This window comes from Daucus carota, chromosome 2, assembly GCF_001625215.2.
Source record: "Daucus carota subsp. sativus chromosome 2, DH1 v3.0, whole genome shotgun sequence".
NCBI classification, from domain to species: domain Eukaryota; kingdom Viridiplantae; phylum Streptophyta; class Magnoliopsida; order Apiales; family Apiaceae; genus Daucus; species Daucus carota.
This window is the reverse complement of record NC_030382.2, coordinates 2,329,389-2,356,936: the sequence shown is the minus strand read 5'-3', so window position 1 is coordinate 2,356,936 and position 27,548 is coordinate 2,329,389. Positions and strand designations below refer to the sequence as shown.

Genomic DNA, 27,548 nt, shown 5'->3' with positions numbered 1-27,548 from the left:
ATTTAGTTGCGGACATTTTGATTTTAGAAAAAGAAAAAAAATACCAGACATGCATACACCCATCTAATTTGTTTACATGATATGTATGTCTGAATAAGTCTAATATGGGTAAAAACGATCTCTCAATCTAGGTCCAACATAAGCAATGTTAATGCCCACCTTCCCTCTCTGTTTATATCCAAAAATGAGGTCTATCCAATGATGAAGATTATCAGAAACATAATCACACTTCAATGCACAGTCCATAGATGGGAGGACTCCTTATGAGAGAGGCTGCCAATTAAGCAGCAGGATTGATGCTAATTATGTTTGGATGATGTTTTTGAATTATTTTTTTTGTTCAAGTGATCTTTTTGAAAGCTTACTTATTTCCATTAATGTATTTAACAGACCTCACGGGAATTACTAATATGAAAGTTTTTAAATACTTCATTAGTTGACTGTGAGCTTTTTCAGCAACATGACCAAACTGTAAGTTTTTAACCAACTCTGTAATGAATTAGCTATTTAACCCGACATATATATATATGTTGTTTTCGAACTAATGGAGTCTGATTTACAACAAGTTATAAAAGCAAATGATGATTTGATCCAGAAGCATTATAAGTTCTTCCTATTGGTGATCGGAAAAAATTGATTTTCTACTATATATAGAGCTCTTCACATCTTGTATTTTTTATTGATACATTATCTTGACAGATTACAATGCTTTATATATAGTTTTACAGAATTTTCTAGAAATTATTTGATAGAAGATTCAACAAACCTTTAGATAATTCTAAATGCTCAGATTACAAGATTCATGAACTTATATTTATTATAATCTTACTACATATACAAGAATGTAAAACTGCAGTAATTTCCAAAGTTGGAAATTAAGCTCAAAAACACTTGATGAATGGTCTTGATACACTGAATAAAGATTTATAAATATAAACAAGCTTTCTATTTCATTAAAATAAAGATAGAGTCATTTGTTTGCACTACACCAAATTCGCATTCACACAACGGTCATGAGACAACGGTTGAAAATATACCCGTTGTCCCAAAAAATCATACAACGGGCTTTTCTTTGCTATGAAAAAACTGTTGTCTTGCTTTCCATCTAACAACGGTTATAGAGGATTTTGCACACTATTGTCTAAGCTGTTCGATTTGACTTATTTAGACAACTGTGTTTTCATGGACTGTTGTTTATAACTATTTTACACAAGGGTGCACGAATGTTGTATGTACAAAAATTCATTAGATCTTAAGACAACTGTTATTTTACGAGCTGTTGTTTGTAAACCTTTTACACAATGGTGCATGCATGTGGTATGTACAAAAATTTATTCTATTTTAAGACAATAATTTTTGACAATTCCATTGTCTAATTTAGACAATGGTTTACTAAAACTGATATCCTAAACTCTATCAAACAATGGATTACAAATACCATTGTAGAAAGCAAAGTTCATAGACAATGGTTATGGATTCCATTGGGTAAATGAGTCAACATAGAAGCATCAAACAACGGTTTTACAATTTTGAAAAAAAAAATTGTTGTCTGTTTACAAAAAATAATGGCACCGCCTGATTGGTGGAAATTATTTCACTTGGATCGCTGAGTTACCCAAATAAGAGGCGTTGATTGATTTCACTTGGATCGATGTGTTGGCAAAAGGAAAGCCATCCATTTTGAAAATGTATTCCCAACAGTTTGATGCAGAAACCGTTGTCTAACATCTAATACTCAAAATTACATCCCGATTAGTCATTTTTTTCAAAATGAAATTATTTTTTTCAAATCATTTTCAGGGTGTTCCAACAGTACGGATGTTAACATATATTCATTTTAGCAATGTAAAAAAATAATAAAAAATTTCCAAATTTATCTTGCGTGACTTTATAAGGAAAATGATTTCAAAAAATATTTCAGTCAATCTAGGGACTAGTACTTTCACCGTATTTTCATAAAAAAATCGTACAAGATAAAATTATTATTTTTTGATTATTTATTTACATGACTAAAATAAGTGGGCGTTAACATCCGTACGGTTGGATCGTTGAAAAATTGATTTCAAAAAATATTTTCAGTCAATTTGGCACGATTCTTGTTCTAGGGACTAGTACTTTCACCGGATTTTCATTAAAAAGTCGTGCAAGATAAATTTATTATTTTTTAATTATTTTTTTACATGACTAAAATAAGTGGGTGTTAACATCTGTACGGTTGGATCGTTAAAAAATTGATTTCAAAAAATATGTCAGTCAATCTGGCACGATTCCCGTTCAAGGGAGTAGTACTTTCACCGAATTTTCTTTAAAAAGTCGTACAAGATAAATTTATTATTTTTTGATTATTTTTTTACATGACTAAAATAAGTGGGTGTTAACATCCGTACAGTTAGATCGTTGAAAAATTGATTTCAAAAAATATGTCAGTCAATCTGGCACGATTCCCGTTCTAAGGAATAGTACTTTCACCGAATGATAATTTAAAAGTGGTACAAGATAAATTTATTATATTTTGATTTTTTTTTACATGACTAAAATAAGTGGGCGTTAACATTTGTACGGTTGAATGATTGAAAAATTGATTTCAAAAAAATATTTCAGTCAATCTGGCATGATTCCCGTTCTAGGGACTAGTACTTTCACCGGATTTTCATTAAAAAGTCGTACAAGATAAATTTATTATGTTTTGATTTTTTTTACATGACTAAAATAAGTGGGTGTTAACATCCGTACGGTTGGATCGTTGAAAAATTGATTTCAAAAAATATGTCTGTCAATCTGGCACGTACAATTCCCGTTCTAAGGACTAGTACTTTCACCGAATTTTCATTAAAGAGTCGTAAAAGATAAATTTATTACTTTTTGATTAATTTTTTACATGACTAAAATAAGTGGGTATTAACATCCGTACGGTTGGATCGTTAAAAAACTTGATTTGAAAAAATATTTCAGTCAATCTAGCATGATTCTCGTTCCAGGGACTAGTACTTTCACCGGATTTTCATTAAAAAGTCGTACAAAATAAATTTATTATTTTTTGATTAATTTTTTACATGACTAAAATAAGTGGATATTAACATCCATACGGTTGGATCGTTGAAAAATTGATTTGGAAAAAGTATTCCAGTCAATCTGTCATGATTCCCGTTCTAGGGACTAGTACTTTCACCGGATTTTCATTAAAAAGTCGTACAAGATAAATTTAATATTTTTTGATTATTTTTTTACATGACTAAAATAAGTGGGTATTAACATCCGTACGGTTGGATCGTTGGAAAATTGATTTGAAAAAAATATTCCAGTCAATCTGGCATTATTCTCATTCTAGGGACTAGTACTATCACCGGATTTTTATTAAAAAGTCGTACAAAATAAATTTATTTATTTTATTTATTTTAAATATTTTTTTTGATGATCCAATTTAAGATATATCTATATCTATATCTATATCTTCTTAATGTGTGCAATGCCCATTTTGTCTTTTTATCCACGGGTTACCCAGGTTTTACCCAATTCCTATATTCCTATATACTAAAATACCTAGATTACCTATCCCGCGCGACCCGTTTACAAACCACATAACCGGCTAGATAACCAACTTGGATACAGTACCTTGCCAGCTTGCCTTCTTCGCGGATATTAATTCCTGATTGATTGTGTTGATTGCTAATTTCAGAATTCTTCTCTTCCATTATGGAAAGTGCACGTAATCAGGGATGCATTTTAGACTATGATTTTAATTTTTCAAAATTCAAACATAATTTCTTTGCTTGCTGTCAAAGAGTTCTTGTATGGGTTTGTAGAGTGGTTTTTGACAGTAGTCTTGCTGGCTATGGATTCACGTTCGCAGCAGCCGATGATTAATTTGTCAAGCTCAGGTTTGTACAAAAGAGGCATGATTTTGCAATAGGATGAGTTAAATTGTGCTTTGCACCTCTGTGTGTGCGAGACTCATGTATTGTCTTTCATGTGTAGGTCGGAAGAGGAACAAAGAAAATCAATCAGATGCTTCACTTGCTGGTATTCGCGAAACAATTGCCTCACATTCATCATTTGAGCCGTGTTTCTTTTGCTTAGGAACACCACGTGTTTGTGTTTTTAATTCATAACCGGCACATTGTGGCAGGTATTCGTCAACAAGGTTCTGGAAATGCTCTGGATTTGTTCCTACAAAGACGCGCTGAAAGCATTAAGAGATCCAGGACCACCGGGACTTCGTCAGAGTTCGACAAAAACAGCAGAGGTAAAAATACTATCCGCGCTTTGTCATTGTGTAGAGTTGTTGATTTGTGATCGATGTCTTACACTGTCATGGTCATTCTGCGCTTTTTATTATTGCAGCCACGAGTCAGGTCCCTCTATCAACTATTGATCAGAGTGCATCATATCAATATAAGTTGGACATACATATTGAGCAATTAAGGACTAGCATGTCTGCCATAGGCTTTTTACAGATTACGTTTCTTTCTAGAGTCACTTCACTGTGTCCAATGTTGTCTTTTAAATGTTATTCAAGTACGTGATTGCTGATCTTTCATTTGTCTTGCAGCAATCAGGCGTGCCCGGTTGTCCAATTTTGATCAAAATCCAAGCCCTGGCTCTGTGTTGGATTCTACCGTCACAAACGTGATGCCATCTGCCAATGCAGCCACAGGTTGGATTCAAGTAATTTTATTTTTTAAATAAAATTACATCACTTTTTCCAAAACCTTGCTAAATATTTGGTGTTAGGTAACTGAAGAAGCATGACATATTAAGAAATTGAAACATTCTATTCACCAGGCTTGGAAATATTTCTCTTTGTCTGATGACTTTTTGAGCAATTAATTGTTGTATATGAAATTCTTAATCAGTGTACATGTATTCAAGTGGAGAGAATGCTAATCAATTGTATGAGCATTTTTTCATTTTGTGTCCAAGAACAAACTCATGTTTCCTTCTATTTATTCAGGATGTCATTATGAAGATCATATCTTTTTGTCAAATTGGACCTCAAGTAACATGTAATCTATTTTTGAATGACATTATATCAAATTATAATTTGACAGCCTGTTTCTTCTGGAGTTAAATGACTTATGAGGTGCAATAATTCACTATATCATTAAAATGAACAGCTTTCTACATTACACAATGTACTAATTGAAGTGTGCAATATACGTATATGTTTTAACTGCTTTTATGCTTATTCTTGGATCATGTAATTATAAAAAGTCCAAATAAGAAAGTTTTTCTAAATCTTACACAAGACGAGGTAATATTTATTTGGATATTAGAAATGTCATTTTATTTGGATCAACACTCGACATGTGGTATTACGCATGGCAGTGATCTTGCTGAATTGCTACAACTAACAGACCTCATTGTATGGGACGAGGCTCCTATGCAGCACCGATATGCATTTGAAGCCGTGGACAGGACTTTGAGAGATATAATGTCTGCCGTTGATGCTTCAAGAGCATCCAAGCCTTTTGGAGGAATAACTGTTGTGTTCGGAGGTGATTATCGCCAAATTCTGCCTGTAATACCCAAGGCCGGTAGACCGGTGATTGTGGCAGCTTCCATGAACCGTTCAAGATTTCGCTACAGTGCATCTGTTAAAAACCAATATGCGCCTTCATTCCGGAAGAAGTTCTGAGGAGGTTAAGTCCATAAAGGAATTCATTGAATGGCAACTTAAAATAGGAGACGGCAAGGCAGTGCATGAAGGCTCTCATGAATCGCACGGAGATGTCCAGATTACTATTCCTGAACGGTTTGTGGTTCAAGCAAACGAGAATCTTCTTCGGTCACTGGTTGATAGGATATATCCCGATTTTGAGCAAAACTTTGAGTCACGTGATTACATTCGAAGCCGGGCTATTCTTACCCCAACTAATGTCGTGGTTGATGATATAAACAATATTATAGTTGATCGGATTCCTGGTGCAACGCACACTTATTTGAGTCAAGACAGCATGGAAGATGCAGGACCCGAGACAAATGATTTTGACGAATCGTTTCCTATCGAATACCTGAACTCCCTCAATATGCCGTGCATACCAAAGCACGAGTTGAATCTTAAGATTGGGACACCGGTTATGTTGATGCGAAATTTGAACCAAATCATTGGATTATGCAATGGTACCCGGATGATCGTCACTGGTTGCAAGAAGAACAGCATAGAGTGTGAGATTATCACTGGTACGCACGCTGGGACAAAGCATCTGATTCCAAGAATTGACATGATACCAACTGATACTATTTGGCCTTTTGATTTTAAGAGGACTCAATTTCCCTTGCAAGTTTGCTTTGCGATGACCATCAATAAGAGCCAGGGTCAGTCCCTTGATATGGTTGGTTTGTATCTACCTAGGCCTGTATTCTGTCACGGACAACTTTATGTCGCAATATCACGCGTTACTTCACCTGATGGTCTACACATAATGATCGTTGGAGAAGATGGTTATACCAAAAACATGACGAGAAATGTTGTTTTTGAAGAAGTCTTCTACAACATTCCAATGATATAGTAGACATTACGAGCAAACCAAGTCAATATCTGATTGCCTGCCATGTAAATTTTATATAATATTCCTTCAAAACTTACGTTCACAGCTGTATTATCTCTACCTTCATATTAATTTGATGATTGCAAGTTATTATTTTTGCCCAGGCCGGGGTTAACCATATTAGTTGTTGCATACAGGTTGCTTTTTATTATAATATGATATGATGATAGTTTAAGATTAAATAGCCATATATGGTTGAGCCTGGTAATTAGTTAGGATCAGATTTTTCCAAATATGTAAGATCCTATCATGATTGCAGATATGTATCGCTACCAGACACACATATTTCACTCGAATCAGCACAATAGGATCAACTTGAGGCTGATTCTGATTTTAAGACCTTGGTGTAGGCAGATATTTCAAGACATTCTATATCCCATAACCATGACCCTCTGATACTTTTGATAATTAATAAGAATGTTAAAGTCATTTTGTTTTTGTGTTAGTTGGTCTGCTATGTTAAATAAGTTGCAGGTTGTTTTACCACTAAAATCTCAGCAGGTGATGCACAAATTGAAGCTCGGGTGCCTGTTGTCGATGAGTAAAGCAGGTGCTAGAATATGTGCCTCTACCAAGTCAATTTTGCTACTAATCTTTTCAACTTGGGCTGCGTATTAGGTTCTTTATATATGTAGGTTTGACGAAGTAAAGATGAAAAAAGTTGGTATGATATAGTTTATGGGTTAGAGATTGAGGAGAGGAAATGATATACTTGCAGAATGAAATTCTAGCCTTTGTGGAATGAAAACAAAGTTAACACTTTTCATAGTAAAAATTGCTGAGAATTTTCATCAAATAAAAAATGTAGTTGAAAATTTTATTCTTTAGTTGTGTCTTATCACATAATTCAAATGATTTTTATGTAAGAATGAATATATTTTATTTTATATTTACATATGTTGCAACTATGTTTTTGTTTGCATAAAAACAATATAATATATATTAATTGTTAATATATTTATAAGATGGAGTTATGCAAAATGACTCAAATAAACACATAAATTAAATAAATTATTGGTTTTTAGTTCTTAGGAGTAAAAATGGGTTTGTTCCTAAAATAGATTAAAGCAATTTTTCAATTTTTAAATATGAATAAAAAAATTGTATATATTAAATCATTGCACAAAGTCAAAATAAATTGAATTCTAAATTATATCAAAAAGGTCAAAATAGTTGAGTTTGTTGAATTCTAAATTATATAAAAAATGGTTTAAAAATTATTTGAATTGTAAATTATGTTAATATATTTTTCCATCAGAATGTTAAGAATAGGTACAAGGTCATGTTTTGTTTTCTGAAAATCGAATAATATATATTATTTCTTGACAAAATCAATTTTGAACATCATATTCTACTTCAGGTGATGCAAATAGTCTTGATATAGTTGCAGAAGATGAGTCAGCAGGTAAAAAGGTTTTTCAAAGACCTTACATCAATTTCTACTTTACCTTTTTTCCGTAATTCTTAAAAGATATTACTTATCTTATCTTATATTACTTTTGTAAAATAGTAGTTCTTGATAATGTTTTTCCGATAATTCTCAAAAGATATTATTTTTCTTATTTTAATCATTCTACATGTTATTATTTAAGGACGTATAGTATTCTTTTAAACTGTATATGATTTGGTGATATTGATTAAATTATTATAATATCAATTAAATTAGTCTTAAGTTATTTTTTGATAGAGTTTTAAGTGAAAGTTTTTTAATGATTTCTTTATGTTAATATTTTAAAATGCCAGATAGATGTGATAATTAACATGCAAGCGTGGAAATTAATCTTTAATATATGTTTTCTTCGTATTTAGTTTGCCGTACAAGTAGTTAGAATGGTATACGTTCCCCTCATGAATAAGGATCAAATAATATTGATGACATGTCAAAAAAAATCATTAAAAAATCTTTCTAATTTAAATTTAAAGCAGAGTAAGTATTTTAATATTAATTAATTTAATTTACTAATATGTTTCGACAAAATATATTATGAAAAAGTATTAGTAAGCATATTAATCACTAATACCCGATAAATGTTTATTTTTTCTGAACAGTAAACTATTGAGGAGTAACGAAGCTCTTAGTACGCGCTCATATATTTTGAATTTAACAAGTATACACACATGTCTAATTCTCTACCATTTTTTGAATTTAATGAAGTTAATAAAATTAATAAATTTTTAAGAGGGTCTAAGCACGCGTAGCGCCCGCAAATTCCCAGGATTATCCGTGTTCATCGCTGCAATATACACACATGTTTTTTTCTCTATCAATTTTTTGAATTTAAAGAAATTAATAAAATTAATATATTTTTACGAGGATCCCCGCACGCGTAGCGCGGGCAAAATTCCCTAGTTATCTTAATGGGGGTGTTAGTGAAGAGTTTGGTTTTCCCATATAAAATAAGGGTACTTCAGTCATTTTCTTTTTGATTTGCCTGCTCCGACCCGTTAACCCTTTTGTAATTATATATATTAATTATTAATTGTAGGAAACTAATTTGAAAGTATTAAAAGTGTGTTCTGCTGATGATTTATTGAATTTTTATATTGTACTACTTTTTTAATTCGTATTAATGCTTGGGATACTAAACACATAAGCTTTACATATAAAAGCGTGTTACATATGGAAATGTTTAAATAGTAGACTTTATTATGTATTACACTTGCTAAATCAATCCCATAATCGGTGCTAGCATTTGAAAATGTAATAAATCCGAATATACACATGCCTTCATTGCATAATGAGTAATTGAATTCAAAATTCAAAATAATTATTAACTTCCTATCTATTTCGGATTAATAATGGAAAGACTTCCTAAGCAAGTGTACGATATAGCTTTCTAAATTCAAAAACTGTAAAGCTACCTATTAAGCTACTAAATCGTCTTTTTTTAAAATATTTAAAATTAAAATACAGCTTAAATATTTTTACAAGATTACATTAAAAAAAGGTAATGTTATACCCCATTAAATTTGTTAATTAGTTATTTTGATTTTTTACTTTTTTATTTTGATTAATTTAATTGATATCATATATACGTGTAAATCTGTATATTTGCCTACCTTTAATTGTAATTATTCACTTTCTATTTCCTCCGATTAAATATGGAAAGACTTCCAAAGCACTCTGAAAATTTTATCGTATGATATTATACTCAAAATACAAAATTCAAAATTCAATATATTAATTATTAACTTCCTAACGCTTTTGAATTAAACATGGAAAGACTTCCGAAACACTCTAAAAGATTTTTTTTTTTTACGATATTACATTCAAAATTCAAAAATTGAAAAATTAATTTACTTCTTAAATTACTAATAGCCTTTTCTTAAAAAATGTTTAAAATTAAAATATAGCTACAAAAATTTCAACAAGATTACATTTAAAAAATAATATATTATGACACCATTAAATTTGTTAATTAGCTATTTTGATTTATTACCTTTTTATTTCGATTAATTTAATTGATTTCACTGAATAGTGAATACACACGTATATACGTTACTTTATTATACACTTACGGTAATGAATATATACTTACGAAGCTTACGAGACACATCTAGAATACAGAACACAGACAATGGTAACATTTTCAAACCAAGCGGTATAGATATTTTACTTGACGATGGCTTCCTCAGCAATTCTCTATCTCTGTTGGCCGTGTCCTTTGTAACAACAAACCAATTTCAAATTTCATTGTTATAAACAAAGCAATCTCCATCTCTACAATTCTGGCTACAGTTTTGTCTAATATCGGGTTAGTATAAATTTTCATCTCCATTTTCTTTGTTTTATTACCATTGCTTTGAAATGCCGTTAATTTCCTCATCCTTTCTTTGTTCGATCCAAAACTTATAATTGCAGTTTGCAGATATGGATGAAGACAATGATAAACTAATAAGGAACAAGTTTGCAGTGTGCAGGTCAAATGTTTGATGAAATGCTCGAACAAGTTTTCAGCAACATGATGGTAATAATTTTCAAACATTTGTGTTCCTAAATTCTTTTTGACCGATAGAAAGTTTTTTTTGATATAGTGACAGATGATTACACTTTCGAAGGTAATTTAATAATCATCGAGGGAGAGTTGGGCTCATACATGTGTAAACTGTAAGTGTTTAGTTTGTTTCATTCTATTTCGTTGAGTAATGTAGGTCGTTACCAGCCTCTGCTTAGTCTTATGTTTGTTCTCTCTTTTAGCATGCTCTATTTAATGGTATAAGGTTCTTGCTTTCTACATTAAAAAGTATAAATGTTTTGTAGTATAAATTTAAGGATCATATCGAAACTAAAATAACTTGATTTTATAGATGTTTGTTGGTTGATTATGACAAGGTGAATGCTTCAGCATACTAATGACTTGGAAAAGAGTAGTGATTAGGATACCTTACGGTGGTGCTAAAAGAGGGATATGATGTAATCAAGAGGAGGTGAGTATTTTTGAGCTAGAATGAATTAGCATAATACATGATCTAATTGGTGACAGATGTTCCTGAACCTGATATGAGAACAATTTCATATCCCTACAATATAGTTTTAGCTGATTGTGCATATAATCTTTTATATAATGTAGTGAAAAATAATTTGTAAAGAGTTAATATTGTTTAAGGTTAATTATTATTGAAATTTATGTTCTTTAATTTCTTTGTGGCCAAACAGACAATGGTGAGGATACTACATGGATACTTGAAGTTTCATTGCTACTAACCAGCAGTAGTAACTGAAAAAACCAGCAGGCATACAAGGATTCCGGTTTGTCATGATTCATATTTTAGCAATTTTGTTATTATTGAAATTTGTGTTATTTATTTTCTTTGTGGCCAAACAGACAATGTGAGGATACTACAGGAATACTTGAAGTTTCATGGCTACTAACCAGCAATAATAACCGGAAAAAACCAGCAGGTATACAAGGATTCCGATTTGTCATGATTCATATTTTAGCAATTTTTCTCCAATTGAAATCCAATTTAATTTCCTTTGTCACAATAATCTTTAAGTGATTCAGTTTCTCATAATTTAGGAATTTGTTGCTATCATTAGATTTTAGATTTGTTGCTATCAATAGTCTCCAATCAAATGCTTCTGATTTTGAAACTAGACATGAAAACACAATAAACTCAGGTATCATCTCATATTTCATTCTACTATCCAATTTACAGGAAAAATTTAATGTGAGTTTTTCGTCTTAAACCTACACTTATCAGTTCAAAAGTGAAGAGGCAGAGGTCTAGGCATAATTAACTTTTGGAAGCTCAAAACAAGGTTCAACTATTTCACATCCCGCAATGTAAGCAATTTACATTCACGTCCTAATTTGTATTGATATGAAAGACTTTAATGTAGCACTTGGAAATTCAGATGGCCAGTCCTTTGTTTAATCTGTAGAACATTTTAATGTAGTTTTTGAACGCAAATATATATCAGCTTTGGTAATTCCGACATGTATTACAGCAAGCACAACGGCTAGACGTAGAAGAAGAGGTCCGGGAATTGAGCAGCTGTATGCGCAGAGGTTTGCCGAGGATTCTCTACCTATATCTAAACATCAAACTTTGATAAAATGAGGTAATAAATATACTTCCTCAAGCATAATGTGCAAAGTCTGTGCTTCTTGACAAAGTATCCTTCCCCGTTAACACATGTATTTTTTACATAATGTGCATATTCTGTGGTTCTTGACAAATATATGTGCATAGTATGTTGTTCTTGACAAATATATGTGCGATTGTTCAGCTTCCAAGCAACGAGGTCGTGGACCTGGTGTCAACAATATGATAAATTCCCAAGAACCTTTCCTTGCTCCTCGCAAAGCGCCATTAGTTGGTAATTTTTTAAAGGTTGGTATGAAGGATCATGTACATTGCTAGATTTCACAATGTTTATATCATCTGCAGCTCTAGACGCACAGGTAGAGGTCAAGTGTTGAAAAACTGTTGGCACTGAGATTTGGCGACGAAACTGGCAACACAACCAAAAATATTAGAGGAACAGAAGAAGGCGCCATTTACCTCTACGCAGTATTATACTCAAATTATACCATATAACTAATAATTTCTTTTTCTCTTCTCCTTCATTTGCAGCTTATGTGACTTATCCGTATACTAATGGTGGAACCCACGTGTCTCCGAACACTTCCGGTTAGTAGTCCATCATTCTTCTATCTTATATGATCCGATACTAATTTCAATCTTCATGTTCACTTAAGAGTGTAGGACTCCAAGTAGTACTCTAACGTTCCGGGGATCAATGATGAGGAGAAGCAATTCTCTTCGCAAAGCATGAAGATTTATGCACCTCACAACATGTTTGAATCTCCAGGTTCTCCTTTCACCTCAACCTGGTGTTTTGACACGACTACACGAATTAAGTACTAAAAGCATCAACATTCCATGTGTACGCAGTAGACAGAAGCACATCCCGTTGTCAACATCCATTTTCTTCTTCAAGTGTTATGGTTCATAATCATCACTCTGGTATGCAGGTCATTCTTATTTTGAAATTGGTCACCTAAAACCCAGTTTGTAATAGATATGATACTTTAGTAATTAAATATCCACCATGGTATATTCTCGATAGAAGTTAGCTTAAATACAAGATAAATTCACTGATACCAGAAGTTAGCTCTGTTCTCAGCAGGAAAATTGAACATGGCTTCTGCATTGTTCCGGGGTATTGCAGCATTGGCTGGGAGTTTAATTTGCTAGGGGTATTACCTTCTTTATTTTAAAAGGATATTTCAGTGAGCACTGCTTTTTAGTAATTTTCCGGTTCTTCTTACTTTTTTTGTAAGACTTTCTTTTATTATTTTATGACAATTAACTTTGGTATTATCTAGTAAATAGATGTTCTATTGTTTTCTTCTTCGACTTTGGAGAAGACATCAGTACTACTTGGAAGACATCAGCACAATCAAATTGTTATTGGTTTTCTGTTGATCATCATTTACGGATGTTGTATTTCATTAAACAGAGAATTGTGTTTTTATTTTTTGGGTGTGGTCAGTACTCCATACTGTCGGGCATCCGACTTCAGGCCTGGATAGACTACTGACCTGTATGTTTTGTTTTTTGTTTTTTCTTAATTCTGTTTCAGAGAAAAATACGATATTAATCACTACAAATAAGTTTTTATTCGGTATTTCAAATCATTTGTCGTGTTTAACAAGATCTAGATTTCAATTTAATTTGAAACTGATAATAATCTTCTCTTCTCCAGATTTCTAATTCTTGAATCTTATTGTCGTCCACATGTTGGTATTCTCCTCTCCTCATGATCGGATACTATTGTTTCGATTGATTATTACATAATATCTCTTTAAATAAAATTATAGTTTTGTTCATTCTGATTAAGCACAGGTAGCTATATTTTAAGTAATTCGGTCAACAGGATTTCATTCTGCAGGCAGATGCACAAGTAGGTATCGTCTTATACTCCCAACTCATCAATTTCATTTTTTTATGGTGCAAATAACCATTCCAATATAGAATTTTAACTTGAACATTATCCTACAAGCTTTAGACTATTTTTGTTCTGGACAAAGTCACATGTATTCTGTAGTACTTTACTTTGACCACATCAGGTTTCGGTCACACAAGGTCCTCATCCTGATCAAGGGTTTAAAGGAAAGAGGTGCAGATGAACGGCAAAAATACTTTTGCAGCTCCAAGGAATGTCAGGCCACTTGGTTATACTAACAACATTAACACAAAATCTGATGTGGTCGGGGAAGTTGCAGACGAGCAGCCGAAATCTAATGACAAGTTTAGAAAAATGTTGTTCAGAAAATGAAAGAAGAGAGAAGTAATACCATAATGATGGTCATGTAATTCCTCTGGGGTTGATCTATACAAGATTGCTTGGAGTAGATATTAGTCTAGCTTTGCACGAAGACATTCTGTTACGTGTGTTAATGTTATGTGATTATATGGTGCATCTTACTAATGTTACATGAAGGTGATTGCCTAATGGAACCAACAAAGACAAAAAATCTTCTAATTACAGAAATTCATATCGATGAATGGGTTCTGCTTGGTACAGACCTACACCATTGATATGAATGTCAGTGATTTTTTTCTAGGCAAGCTATCAGAATTTTATTATTATCTCGGAGAATCTTAAGTGGCTGCATCAGCAATAGCTTGATCTGATGACAGTAAAAGTAGCTAAAAGAGAAGAAAGATAGCTATATTATTTCATTTAAAATAAAATTGAGTTTGTAATTTACTTTTTTTTGGTCAGGGAGTTTGTAATTTATTTGATATCATCATTTGAGAGAGAGAATATTTGTATTAATTTTATTAATTGTATATTGTAATTTTATTCAGTCCAAAAAAGTGATTTTTCAAGTGTGGTAGAATGTTTGAGCTTTTCTTTGAATAGACATGTAGATAAATAAAATAACGCATAATAGAATTTTATAAAAATTAATTTCTTTTTTTAATGTTGCACATGAAAATAATTATTATTTTTAATAAAATAATATTTTGATGACGTATATTATATTTATTCTTATTAATAATGAAATAGTAACTTAGTAATTTAATTTGACCCATGTCATTTATAAATAAAATAAATTTAAGTAATAAAAAGTTTATAATTGATTAAATAAAATATTTATAAATTTTATCAAAATATTCTCTTAACATATATATAGGGTTTTGGTGTAACTAATTTTCTATTTTTCGTATGTTAAATCTTATAAGTTCACCCACTTTCAATCATTAAATTATAAAATACCTTAACATTAAAATAATTAATTAATTAAAATAACCTAAAATCAAAATAAAATAACAAAAAATTTACATACTTTATAAAAAAATTAAAAACAACGTTGTCAACAACATATCGAATGACATTTATTAAAAATAATATGTTTTGCCAAAACACTAAAAAAATTCTATTACTATAATCTATGGTGCTCATGTATTCTATAATTCATCAATGTATTATATAATTCATCACAATATCTAACATTAATGACACATATTCCGTCACATAACGGGAAAAATACTTTATGTAATTTTCCTAATATTTTCTAACTTGACCTGAATCCATGTTCTAAAATTTATTATTTCAAAATTTGTGCAGATGTGAATATTAATTAATGAACATAAATTCAAATATTTTATAAAAAAATTGAAATAATCTTTTCAACAACATATCTAATTTCTCCTCCCTCTTTTAATTTAGGGAATTTATCAAATATACTAGTTTTTAGGATCTTATTTGCAAAAATACCATCTTCCTAAATTAATTGCATATTTACTAAACTAAGTTTCTAAATTGCAAAAATACTACCCCTCCCCCTGCAACTAAATGCAACCTCATATGCAACTGAATGCCTCATTTCAAGTTCCAATTTTCAAATGTCATTTTCGACCTCATCCTTAGAATCCATATATATATATATAGATTCTGAAAATCTGGTCGAAAATGACATTTGGAGACTGGAACTTGAAATCAGGCATTTAGTTGCATTTAGTTGCATTTGGTTGCATTCAGTTGATTCTATTTTGATCTAATGGCCCCGCCAGGGGCACCCATACATCAGTTGTAATTTACAGTTTTCAGTTGCATTTAGTTGCTTATGAGATTGCATATTCAGTTGAATATTGCCCCTGCGGGGCCTGCAACCCAAATCCACCACAATATCACCCCACCCTAAAAAAATTCAGTTGCTTATGAGGTTGCATTCAGTTGATTCTATTTTGATCTAATGGCCCCGCCAGGGGCACCCATACATCAATTGTAACTTATAGTTTTCAGTTGCATATGAGATTGCATTCGACCATATGCAACTGAATGCAACCTCATATGCAACTGAATGCCTGATTTCAAGTTCCAGTTCTCAAATGTCATTTTCGACCTCATCCTTGGAATCCATATATATATATATATATATATATATATATATATGGATTCCATATATATATATATATGGTAACCAAGGATGAGGTCGAAAATGACATTTGAGAACTAGAGCATGAAATCAGGAGTTGCAGTTGCATGTGGTTGCATTCAGTTGCAGAAGGGAGGGATAGTATTTTTGCAATTTAGAAACTTAGTGTAGTAAAACTGCAAATAGCTATTCTTGAGAAAAGTAAATTTGCAAAAATTTACTTTTTCTTATATATTTATGAAAAAACCCCTTTAATTTATAAGCCTAAATAGAAAAAAAATATAAACATATAATAATATCTAAATTTTTATATATATGAAACATAGACTGTCAAATTCTGTAATAAATTTTATAAGAGCCTATCCTTTATAGATTAGTCAATTTTTATGCAGTAATTATTATTATTATTATTATTATTATTATTATTATTATTATTGAATAATAACCAATTTATAGTATAAATTTACAAAATAATAAACAGATAATAATATATGATTTTTTATATCTAAGTATTGGGCAAAACATGTATAAATATATAAATGAGAATTTTAATATAGATATATGAATTTAAACCAAAGATCTATGATAAAATTTTAGATTAGATGCAGTTTTATCTAAGATGGTAGCAATATTTAAATTACATGCGGATATATATATAGTATTTGCAACAACATAAAATCAAAAAACAGATATACATTATAAAATAGTATATATATATATATATATATATATATATATCTATACTATACTATTAAAGCTGAAACATTAAAAGTTTGGTCGGTCGGTCGGTACTTGGGCCAAAATACGGGCCTATCTATATAACCAATTATTCTGGTCCTGTTTATATAAATAATTATTCTTTTTAATTTGGGTCAAAGTACGGGCCTATCTATATAACCAATTAATAATAATCCTTTTAAAACTGAAACATTAAAAGTTCGGTAGGTCAGTACTTGGGTCAAAATACGAGCCTATCTATATAACCAATTATTCTTTTTAATTTGGGCCATAATACGGGCCTATCTATATAACCAGATAATCCTTTTAATTGAAATATATTACTTTTTTATATTTTTGATTAAAAAACTCAATCTTCTAAAATAACATTGATAAACATGGTAATTACTTTTTTAACTAAAATATATTATCTTTTTATAAATTTTCCAACTAAAAAATTAATCTTTTACAATTAATACGGACATGGGCGACATATTTATACGTAAAAATGTGTGCCAAAAGTCTAAAAGTCAAATAATTAAAAATAGAAAGAGTATTATTATATTGGTCGGACGGTCGGTACTTGGGCCGAAGTACGGGCCTATCTATATATATAACCAATTATTCTTTTAACTAAAATATATTATCTTTTATATATTTTTTAGATAAAAAAAACTCAATCTTCTAAAATAATATCGAGCAACATAGTAATTGTGTTTTTAATCAAAACGCTTTATCTTTTTTAGATTTTCTAACTAAAAAAACCGAGTTTTTACAATTAACACGGGCGCCATATATATAAAAATATAATATCATTAAATATAATTATTAATAAATAACATGTGATATAATTCAACCAAAATACATTAATAACATTATTTTTAAATACTCTAATGATCTCATATTAAAAGAAATATTACAAATTTGTCATATACTATATATTATTACATTATTAAAGCCAAAAATAAAAATTCACTTGGTTGGTCAGTTAGTTGAGTTTGGTGAATCGTTTGGTATTCGACCCACGGAGCTCTTGAATTTATAACATGTTATAGTATATTTTTTATTATCAATTAAACCAAAACATTAAATTTAGGTTAGTATGATGGGGAGGTATTTGGTTTCATGCGTATGTTTTATACCATATTACCAAAACATTAAATTTAGGTTAGTATGATGGGGAGGTATTTGGTTTCATGCGTATGTTTTATACCATATTATTAATTATTAATAACGAAATATCAAAGGTTGATTGGTTAGTTTATATCTGAGTTTATAGGCCACCTTAAATTATAACATGTAAAAAAAAATATTTTAACATTCTCATTAAAATATATATGTTCGACCTAATTTTCAATTAGCCATTTGACGGACTTAACTATGAAGAATTTATCCAACTGTTAAGTAAAAAATATATTAAACCATGTTATTCTATCATAATTTTATTTTTACAATAAAATTAGGTAACTTTAAAATATATATAATAAAATAACAAATATGTTAACCGCCCGTGCATTGCACGGGTTATAAGCTAGTATATATATATATATATATATATATATATATATATATATATATATATATATATATATATATATATATATATTAAACAAGTAAAAATACAATAATAACAACAAAACAACAAAACAATATAAAAATATATGATTAAAAAGAAAAAAAAAAGCAAATTCTTAATGGATGCACTTAGAGCACGCGAAGCGCGGGCAAAAATACCTATTATATATTTAAAGGTAAAACAATCATATAAAATTACACATAAATCAAAAAAATAATAATTTATTTGCCCTTTCTTTCTTTAAACCCATTTCCTCAATTCCCCCTTAACCAAATTTTCAAAATTTCATTTCCCTTTTTAGTCTCAACTAGCATAAAAGCCCGGGCAAGGCACGGGCTTCTAGTTTTTATTGTGTTTTAAATAATATACATTTTTCATCATATTATTTCGAGTGTAACTATTACGTTTTATTCTTTGACAAAATATGTAAATTTGAAAATGTAATATTTGCAATCTAATAGCATTAATAGTTATAATCAGTACTATATTTTTAAAAAAAATTATAGATCAAAAACTACATTTGAATTGATTTTTTTATATTCAAATTCGTTAGGATATAAAGCCACTACCATATCATCAACATGTTCAAAATTATAATCAAAATTAATACTTAAACTTTTAGATTCTAAATATATTATACCTCATCAACATGTTCAAAATTATAATCAAAATTAATACTTAAACTTTTAGATTCAAAAAATATTATACCTCATTAAAAGTCACTATAATTTATTGTTAAAAATTATTAAATTATTTCATCTAATATAACATGATTTTGATGAAAACTTGTTCTTGATATGTGAAATACGATATCCTAAATCATGATTAGATAAATATGTGTGGTCCGCGTTGTTTTACGTTTATTTTTTCTTTTTTGAGCGTACGTTAGTTAAGTGATAGATGAGGGGCAGATCCTAAACACGTTCTTTTTTAGCATATGTTGCACACACTTTGTATAAATAGAAATTGAAACATATGTTGTATGTAAAAAGACCATTACCTTATTTTATTATAAAAGCATCAATTGAATGACACGATTGATGTGGCTTACCCTTTTAATTTTCATATCAATTATATAGTATTTCAATGTCTTAGATTTTTATTGTTAATTTAAAATATTTGATGATATTACTTTGATACAGTATGTTATAATATTGTCTTGTTATAAAATTTTAATTTTTTATCATTAGTTTTCTGAGCTTGTTGATTAAGACTTTTAATGATTTTTCATGTAATTGTAATAAACCAGATCTCAAAAAATTTTTCTGGAATTTCAAAGAGCAAAAAAGGAGTTGATATGAGTTAGGCCCCATGAAGTTTATAAAAACATGAAATGTTTAGTTTAATTAGTTGTGTAGCTACTTTTTTAACTTTGTGCAAGCTCACGTTTTAAAATATTTTGACACTCGTATTTCCTAGGGTTGAGCAATGCAGCATATTATGTTTAATTGTTAAAGACCAAATCAGATATTCGATATTCTGGATTATGGAAAAAGTATTATTGTTCTAGTCCTGTTTAATCAGATATTAGTTTTCACCATATCGCGTCGAATTATCCAGTTCAGAGTTTTAAGACTTTAATATATATATATATATATATATATATATATATATATATATATATATATATATATATATATAAAACTTATTTATCTATGTTATTTTATTTTAACTAAGTAAAATTTTTAACTCAATTCTTTTTAATAGGTCTCGTAAACGCGTTTTATTTTTATTTGGTTAACTTTTGATCAACAATATAGAATTTCCCTAAATTCACCTTTATATCACAAGTTATAATATTTTGAAATTATATATCATCAAAATTACATCATTTAGATATACTTTCCAAGCACCAAAATTGATATTTTTGTCACTATTCTTATATCTATAATTTTTATAAAAAAATGATTTAGTTACACGTTGAATTCTGAATTCATAAGTTTAAAATAAAATATTATGATTAAGAATATTTTTTCAGTTACCTTATTTCGTGTTCTCAAAAATATTGTAATCTCTTATAAATCACCTTTTATAATTTAAAAAAATAATATGACATAGTCCATGTAAAAAGTCCATCAATTTTTTCTTCAAAAATGCTCACCGAAACCTCAGTTTTTGTGCTTATGTCTCACATTAACGACTTAAAATTTCTGTAATATTGTATTGGTAATCAAAAAAAGCTAGATTTGAATTCGTTCATTTTTATTCGAGTATGAATTCTATATATTTTTAGAAATCCGAATCATGGTTTGAGCCCGATTATTCAGATTCTTTTTCAATTTTAAATTTAGTTAAGTAAATAATTAATTTAGAGATATTAATCTATCATGCAAACAATATATGAGACTTAGCTGAAATAATAACTTATCTCAAATAAATAAGATATTGAAAAGAATATAAATACAACAGTTTTAATGTATGTGATTAATGCTTTTGAGTAACAAACTAAATGATTGTGTAGCTCAAGTGGTTTGAGTGGTGTATTTGTATTGGAGAGGTCGAGTTCGAATCTCATGAATAACATTTTTTTATATAGATGAGAAAGAGCTAGGTTCGGAGTTAGGCTCGGGTTCGGTTCTTGTAATTTATTTGCTCGGGAGATTTGACACGAACATGTTGGGCTATTATATATATAAGTAGAAAGTAGAAGTAGAAGTAGATTATTTTTCCTCACAAACCCGGTATACTTCCCCCTTCACTAAAACTAGCATAAAAGCCCGTGCGAGGCACGGGCCTCTAGTTTATTTTGTGTTTAAATATATACACGTGTAATCATATTGTTTCGAGTAAATATTATTTTTTATCTTTTGACAAAATATATAAATATGAAAATATAACATTGCAACCTAATAGCATTAATAATAATAACAAAAAGTACTATGTTCTTACAAAAATATGGACAAAAAATTACATTTGAACTGATTTTTCCATATTCAATTCGTTAAGATATAGAGTTCATTATTATATTGTCTACATGTTCAAAACTACATTCGAAACGAATATTGAAACTTTTAGATTTTAGATATATTATAGCTCATTAAAAGTATTTGTAATTTTTTTTGAAAATTATCAAATTATGTCATGTAATAATATAACTTGATTTTGATGACAACATGTTCTTAATATGTGAATTATGATCCTAAACCATGATTAAATGAAGATGTGGGGCCTGTGGTTTTTATATTTTTTTTCCTTTTTTTAGCATATATTTGGCGTCTTTGTTAAGCGATATATATTGGGGGTACAGATCATCAACACTGTCTTTTTTAGCATATGTTGCACACACTTTGTATAAATAAAAATTCGAACTAATGTTGTATGTAAAAAGACCCATATCTTATTTTGTTATAAAAGTATCAATTGAAATACTAACCTTATAATTGTGTCTAAAAAATTCTGACAGCTTTGATGTGGTTTACCCTTTTAATTTTCATATCAGTTATATAATATTTCATTGTCTTAGATTTTTATTGTTAATTTAAAATATTAAAAGATTATTACTTTGATACAGTATGTTATAATATCAATATCGACATGTTATAAAATTCTAATGTAACCATTAGTTTTCTGATGTCGAGTCATTTATTGATTAAGGCTTTAAATGATTTTTCATGTAATTGTTATGGACCACATCTCAAACAAAATGATTTTTTGGAATTTGCAATAGCAAAAAGAGAGTAGATGTGAGTTACGTCCCATAAAGTTCATAAAGACATGAAATATTTAGGCTCACTAAGTTGTAGTGCTACTTTTTTAACTTTGTGCAAACTCACATTTTTAAATATTTTGATGCTTGTACTTCCTATGGATGAGTAATGTAGCATGTCATGTTCAATTCTTAAAGATCAAATCAGAAATTCGATATTCTAGATCATAAAAAAACTATTCTTGTTCTACATCTGTTTAATCAGATATTAGTTTTAATCATATCATGTCGAATTATCCGGTTCATAATCAATTATGCTTTCTTAGTTTAATTTGTAAATGATTAATCAATTTAATTGTAGTTTGACTCATTTTACTTAACTCGTATATTATATATTGATTGATGACATATTAAAAATTATAGTATTAGGATTTTAATATAAATAATGGATCGAATTCGGATAAACGGGCGCATAAAAAGTTGTGATCATGATCAGATTTGGGTTTATTAATAAAATCCGGTTTGAATTTTAAGTTTGACAAGTTTTGTGTTAACCCCTAGTTTTTGTGCATATTCTTCACAATCATGATATAAAGTTTTTTTAGTGACCTTTATCTAGATTGTGGTAATATTATTAATAATATTTTTCTAAATCAGTAGTCTATTTGTTAGAAATTGCATATGAGAAACAATATATTGTATAAGCAAGTGATATGATAGCATGATGAAAGAAAAAAAAATGTTAAAATATTGTGAGCTCATAATCTAGATTTTTTTCCTAAAAAATTGACACAATATCGCGATGTGTATTTTATTTTTAAACTTTTAAATTAATCAATATGTAAATTTAGAGTCGTCTTTTACAGTAGTTGACATTGGATCCTGCCTTAGACCTCTTTTGAGTGAATAAGAGTACACCTTTAATATTATTTTTATTTTATTTTATTTTAGGATATACTTAAATATTAGAACTACTCCAAATACATTTGATCAAATATTAGTATTGTGAGATCAATCTTGATACTCGTTTAAACTCTTCAGTGATATTTAAAATCATTCATTTTTCTTCGAAAATGAATCATGTTTATTTTTTGAAATCTAAATCAAGGTTCGAGCTCGATTACTCAAATTCATTTTCATGATTAAATTCATTAATACAAATAATTAATTAGTAGATATTAATTTATCATGCAAATAATATATGAGTCATAATTGAACAATAATTGGATCCGAAATAAATAAGATATTTAAGAGAAAATAAACACAACAACTTTAATGTACGTGGTTAATGCGTTTCACAAAGAAACTTAATGTTTGTCTAGCTTAAATGGTTTGGATGGTATATATGTATTGGTGAGGTCAAGGGTTCAAATCTTGTGAAATATAATTTTTTATATATGAGTGAGAGTTAGGTTCGGAGTTAGGCTCAGGTTCGGAGGTAGGTAATTTATTTGCTCAGGAGGGAGGCTTGACAAGTACCTGTTCTGCTATAATATATATATAAGTAGATAAGTAGATTTCTTCCCCCTTTGCAGTGTTCCCTCTCCCGTCTCTCTTCATCTCAAATTTGCTTTATCTCTCACCTCTTCCTCTTTCTTTCAATCAGAATCCAAAATCTATTCACCTCAAGTTTGCTTTATCCTCTCACCTCTTCCTCTTTCAATCTAAATTCAAATCTTACAATATCCCTAACCCGATCTGTTTCTACAGTGTTGATTATCATTTGATGGGCTAATTAATTTGGTGGGGTTTTGGGTTCATCATTCATCCACCGGCGACTTAGCAATGGCGGGGGGTTCTCGAGCTCAACTTAACAAGCCACACAAGACTCGTTTCTCTTTCACAGAAATTCTCTCAAAGATCTTGGTTCCAGTTTAAAGATTTCGGATGAGCTTTTTCTGATTAGGGTTCTTCATTTTTGAGTTCAATTTATTGAATCTTTCCGGTTAAGTTTCAATTAACTTATCTCTCTCTTTGATTTCAGGGCTTACTCGATTTGGACTTTGGATTTGGAGCTTGTTCAGTGAATTAGGGCTTCGATTTGTTGCTATACTGCATCTCATGACTGCCTCTGCCTCTGGTTTCATGTTAAGTTTAAGATACTGTATCCTTAAATCTGTTTATATGAAACTGTAGCCCTGTGTTTATTTTTCTTTTTCAGAAGTTTCAATTATATATTCGGTTAATTTTCTTGAATGACCAAGTTTCAATTTATTGATATTGTCAAAACTACCTAATTGTTTTGCATTTGCAATCTTGAAATATTAGGAGAACTTGTTTCATTGTACAAGTTCAGCCTTAATTTAGCCTCTAGACAAACAAGGATATCACTGCACATCTCCCTTGTTCTTGACTTCATGTTACTTGATTATTAATTTATTTTTTATATGTATTATTATTGTATATATGACTGTTGGTTTGTGGAAGGTTACTGCTAGCATTTGTAGTGTGTGAATGTGATCTATACATCTGTAGTATGTGAATGTGATCTCTATAGTTTACTTCTAATATTTTCCTTGCTTGAAACTCTAGGCTGGCCTCTTTGTCTATGATATCTTTTGGGTTTTTTTTCACCCCAGTGATGGTTAGTGTTGCCAAATCTTTTGATGCTCCTATAAAGGTTAGTATTCTGACTCATCTATATACATTGTCTTTGTTAATGGTGTTTATTGATCCTGATTGGACGGTGCTTTTATTTTTTATAGCTTCTGTTCCCAACATCAGATGCTGCACATTCGATGTTTGGGCTTGGAGACATTGTGATACCAGGTACCATGTCTAAAATATAAACACTATCCCCTAAATGTTTACCGGTATTGTAACCATGTTTTTATTAGATATTTTGAGACTCTGTGATTTACGTTAGTGTTTGTATGATCGTTGGTTACCTATCTTTTATGTTGTCCTCGTAAAAGTTTTGTCCAAAATATTGTTCCCTCACCCTCCCTACTTTTACACCTATGGTAGGGGCCTGGCATAAGCAAAGAAGACTTGTGTATTGGATCTCCAAGGGTGTATATATATATATATATATATACACACACACAGTATAAATAAGTTTAACAATATAACACTTGGATGGGAAAATATTATAGAAATGCTATATGATTCATAGTCTATATTAGGAACACTTTTTGGCATCTGCGAAGTTACTTCAAAACTATGCTGAATGCAAAGCAGTAGATGTTAACTTAAATACACTTGTGAGAAGAAATTTATGCTTGGTTTATTTATATAACTAGCAAAGCTTATGTAAGATATAAAATTTTTTTATTTATTTTTTCTTTTTTGTATTTTTTGTAAGATATAATTAATTTTTTTTTTATGTAAGATGTCAACTAAAAACTCATATGGTGTTCTCTTCACAAGTTATTAATTAAAACTTTGACCCTGTAAAGACTTATGGATTATGTGTGGTAATAAGGTTTAACATTAACATTTGTATTGTGATGAGATATCTTTTTGTACATTTCAATTAATGACTCAAGATGAAATACTAACAGTATTCAATACCTATTAGTTTAGTGTAGTGTGCTTCACTTTAATCACAGGTGCTCGCTTATACCATCTAGACTTGAGGAAAAAGATCAAGTGAAAAACTCAAAGCCGCAAGATGCTTGTGGCGCCATGGAATAAAGAAGTTGTTCCCGACTGAGAAATCAATCCATGTAAACAATCGCAAGTGATATGGGGATATTACAAATTTCTGAAATTATTTGATGTTAGCTTGACATGATCAAACTAGTTTTGTATCTAGCTTTTAGAATTTGGAATTTTGTAAATACTTTGGTTTCGAGGACAAGTTATAAATAAACCATTGTATCAAATAGAAATAACTATGTTTTAGACCTAAACTATTGTGGTTATGATTTGAGACTACAGTTTTTATTTACTAAACGGGGTCACCTTTAAAGATGAAAGTGTTGTTTAAAAACCTAAACTACAATGTAAGTTCAAATTAAAATATGGTGTAAAGACCTTTCCGACAACAATTAACCACAATTGTTTTGACAAAGTGTTGTGGTTTAGTTACAGTACTTGTGGTCTAACTGCTTGTCTAACATAGTCTAAGATAACAATTTTTATTAGAATCTATTGTGGTTAGGCTTTCAAATAACATAGTACAAAAATAACCGTTGTTTGAAATATTTATTAAACGAACTTTGGCACACTTGCTTGACATCTATTAACAGTTGTCTATTTGGCCAAACCATTGCATGTAGTTGTTTCCAACAACACTACGGTATATTAAAACTATTATTTCTTTTACTTTTCAACAACCACTGTTGTCTGATATCAATCACACGGCTCCTCGATAGTCAACGGAAAATTCTGATACCAGACAATGGTGAAAAACAATTGTATGAGCCTTTTTTTTCTTGTAGTGTTGGTACATGCAATAACAAGAAGTTACAACCTTTTTTCTCCTTTTTTTTTAACTCTACAACACATGCAATATTATCATAGTCACAAGAATATATGTCATTAGATTTTTTAATAAATCAAGTATCATATGCATACTCATGGTATTAAACATAACATCTAGATCCTCAAAATGTGTTTAGTTGCTATAAAAAAATGATGATGGGCCGATGATTATGCCATTTATCATAGTAATATCATTTTCCCGTTGAGGCCAAATTGTTTATAATAATGGATGCTAAGTTATCAATGACTCTATAAATTATGGGAAGGTTTTTTAGACAATATATGGGTATTGCTTTTATGTCCTTGAATTTTCTTTAAATAAAGTATAAAAGTTGTATTTAATTTTTAGACATGCCTACATGGTCATTAAGATTTTATATTGAGAGTGCATTTACCAATATAGTGAGAAATAACTATTATATTATAGAAGTATGTTTCAGTATATAATGAAATCAACAATGCGTTGGTTGTTGTGGGCGGATTGTAGTGGGCGCTGTAGCTACCTGTGCCTTCAAATGAACTAATGGTCAGTATATTAAAATAGGAAAACCTATTATAATACAACCTATCCTCTTATTAAATTATTAATGTTATATTTATAAAAGTTGTATTCCATGTTATATGTTGTGTTTATCTTTGCATAACGTGGATTTTCTTTGGTCATCTATATTATTTTATTGACATTGAAAATTGATAGTTTACCTTCAAATAATTATTTGGCTTTTTAGGACATA

General features: G+C 29.8%; 1 protein-coding gene and 2 long non-coding RNA genes across 5 annotated transcripts; all 3 read left to right on the top strand.

Moving 5' to 3' along the window:
• Positions 1-3,526: 3,526 nt before the first annotated feature.
• LOC108203428 (uncharacterized) lies at positions 3,527-6,509 on the top strand. Its single transcript, XM_017372348.2, has 7 exons — positions 3,527-3,878; positions 3,976-4,020; positions 4,127-4,243; positions 4,342-4,443; positions 4,550-4,654; positions 5,355-5,585; positions 5,683-6,509. The coding sequence occupies exons 1-7, from the start codon at positions 3,731-3,733 to the stop codon at positions 6,507-6,509; spliced, it is 1,575 nt and encodes a 524-aa protein (XP_017227837.2). The 5' UTR covers positions 3,527-3,730.
• Positions 6,510-11,705: 5,196 nt separating this feature from the next.
• On the top strand, positions 11,706-14,406 carry LOC135150088 (uncharacterized). Its single transcript, XR_010288396.1, has 3 exons — positions 11,706-11,836; positions 12,001-12,114; positions 12,283-14,406. It is a non-coding gene; the product is annotated as an uncharacterized LOC135150088 (long non-coding RNA).
• A 9,519-nt stretch (positions 14,407-23,925) lies between these two features.
• Positions 23,926-26,232, top strand: LOC108192642 (uncharacterized). 3 transcript variants are annotated; one of them, XR_010288529.1, is made up of 3 exons: positions 23,926-24,473; positions 24,919-25,006; positions 25,092-26,232. It is a non-coding gene; the product is annotated as an uncharacterized LOC108192642 (long non-coding RNA). The 3 variants fall into 3 exon arrangements; XR_001803378.2 differs by having other exon boundaries at positions 23,926-25,006; positions 25,092-25,155; positions 25,938-26,232; XR_010288528.1 differs by having other exon boundaries at positions 23,926-25,006.
• Positions 26,233-27,548: the final 1,316 nt, after the last annotated feature.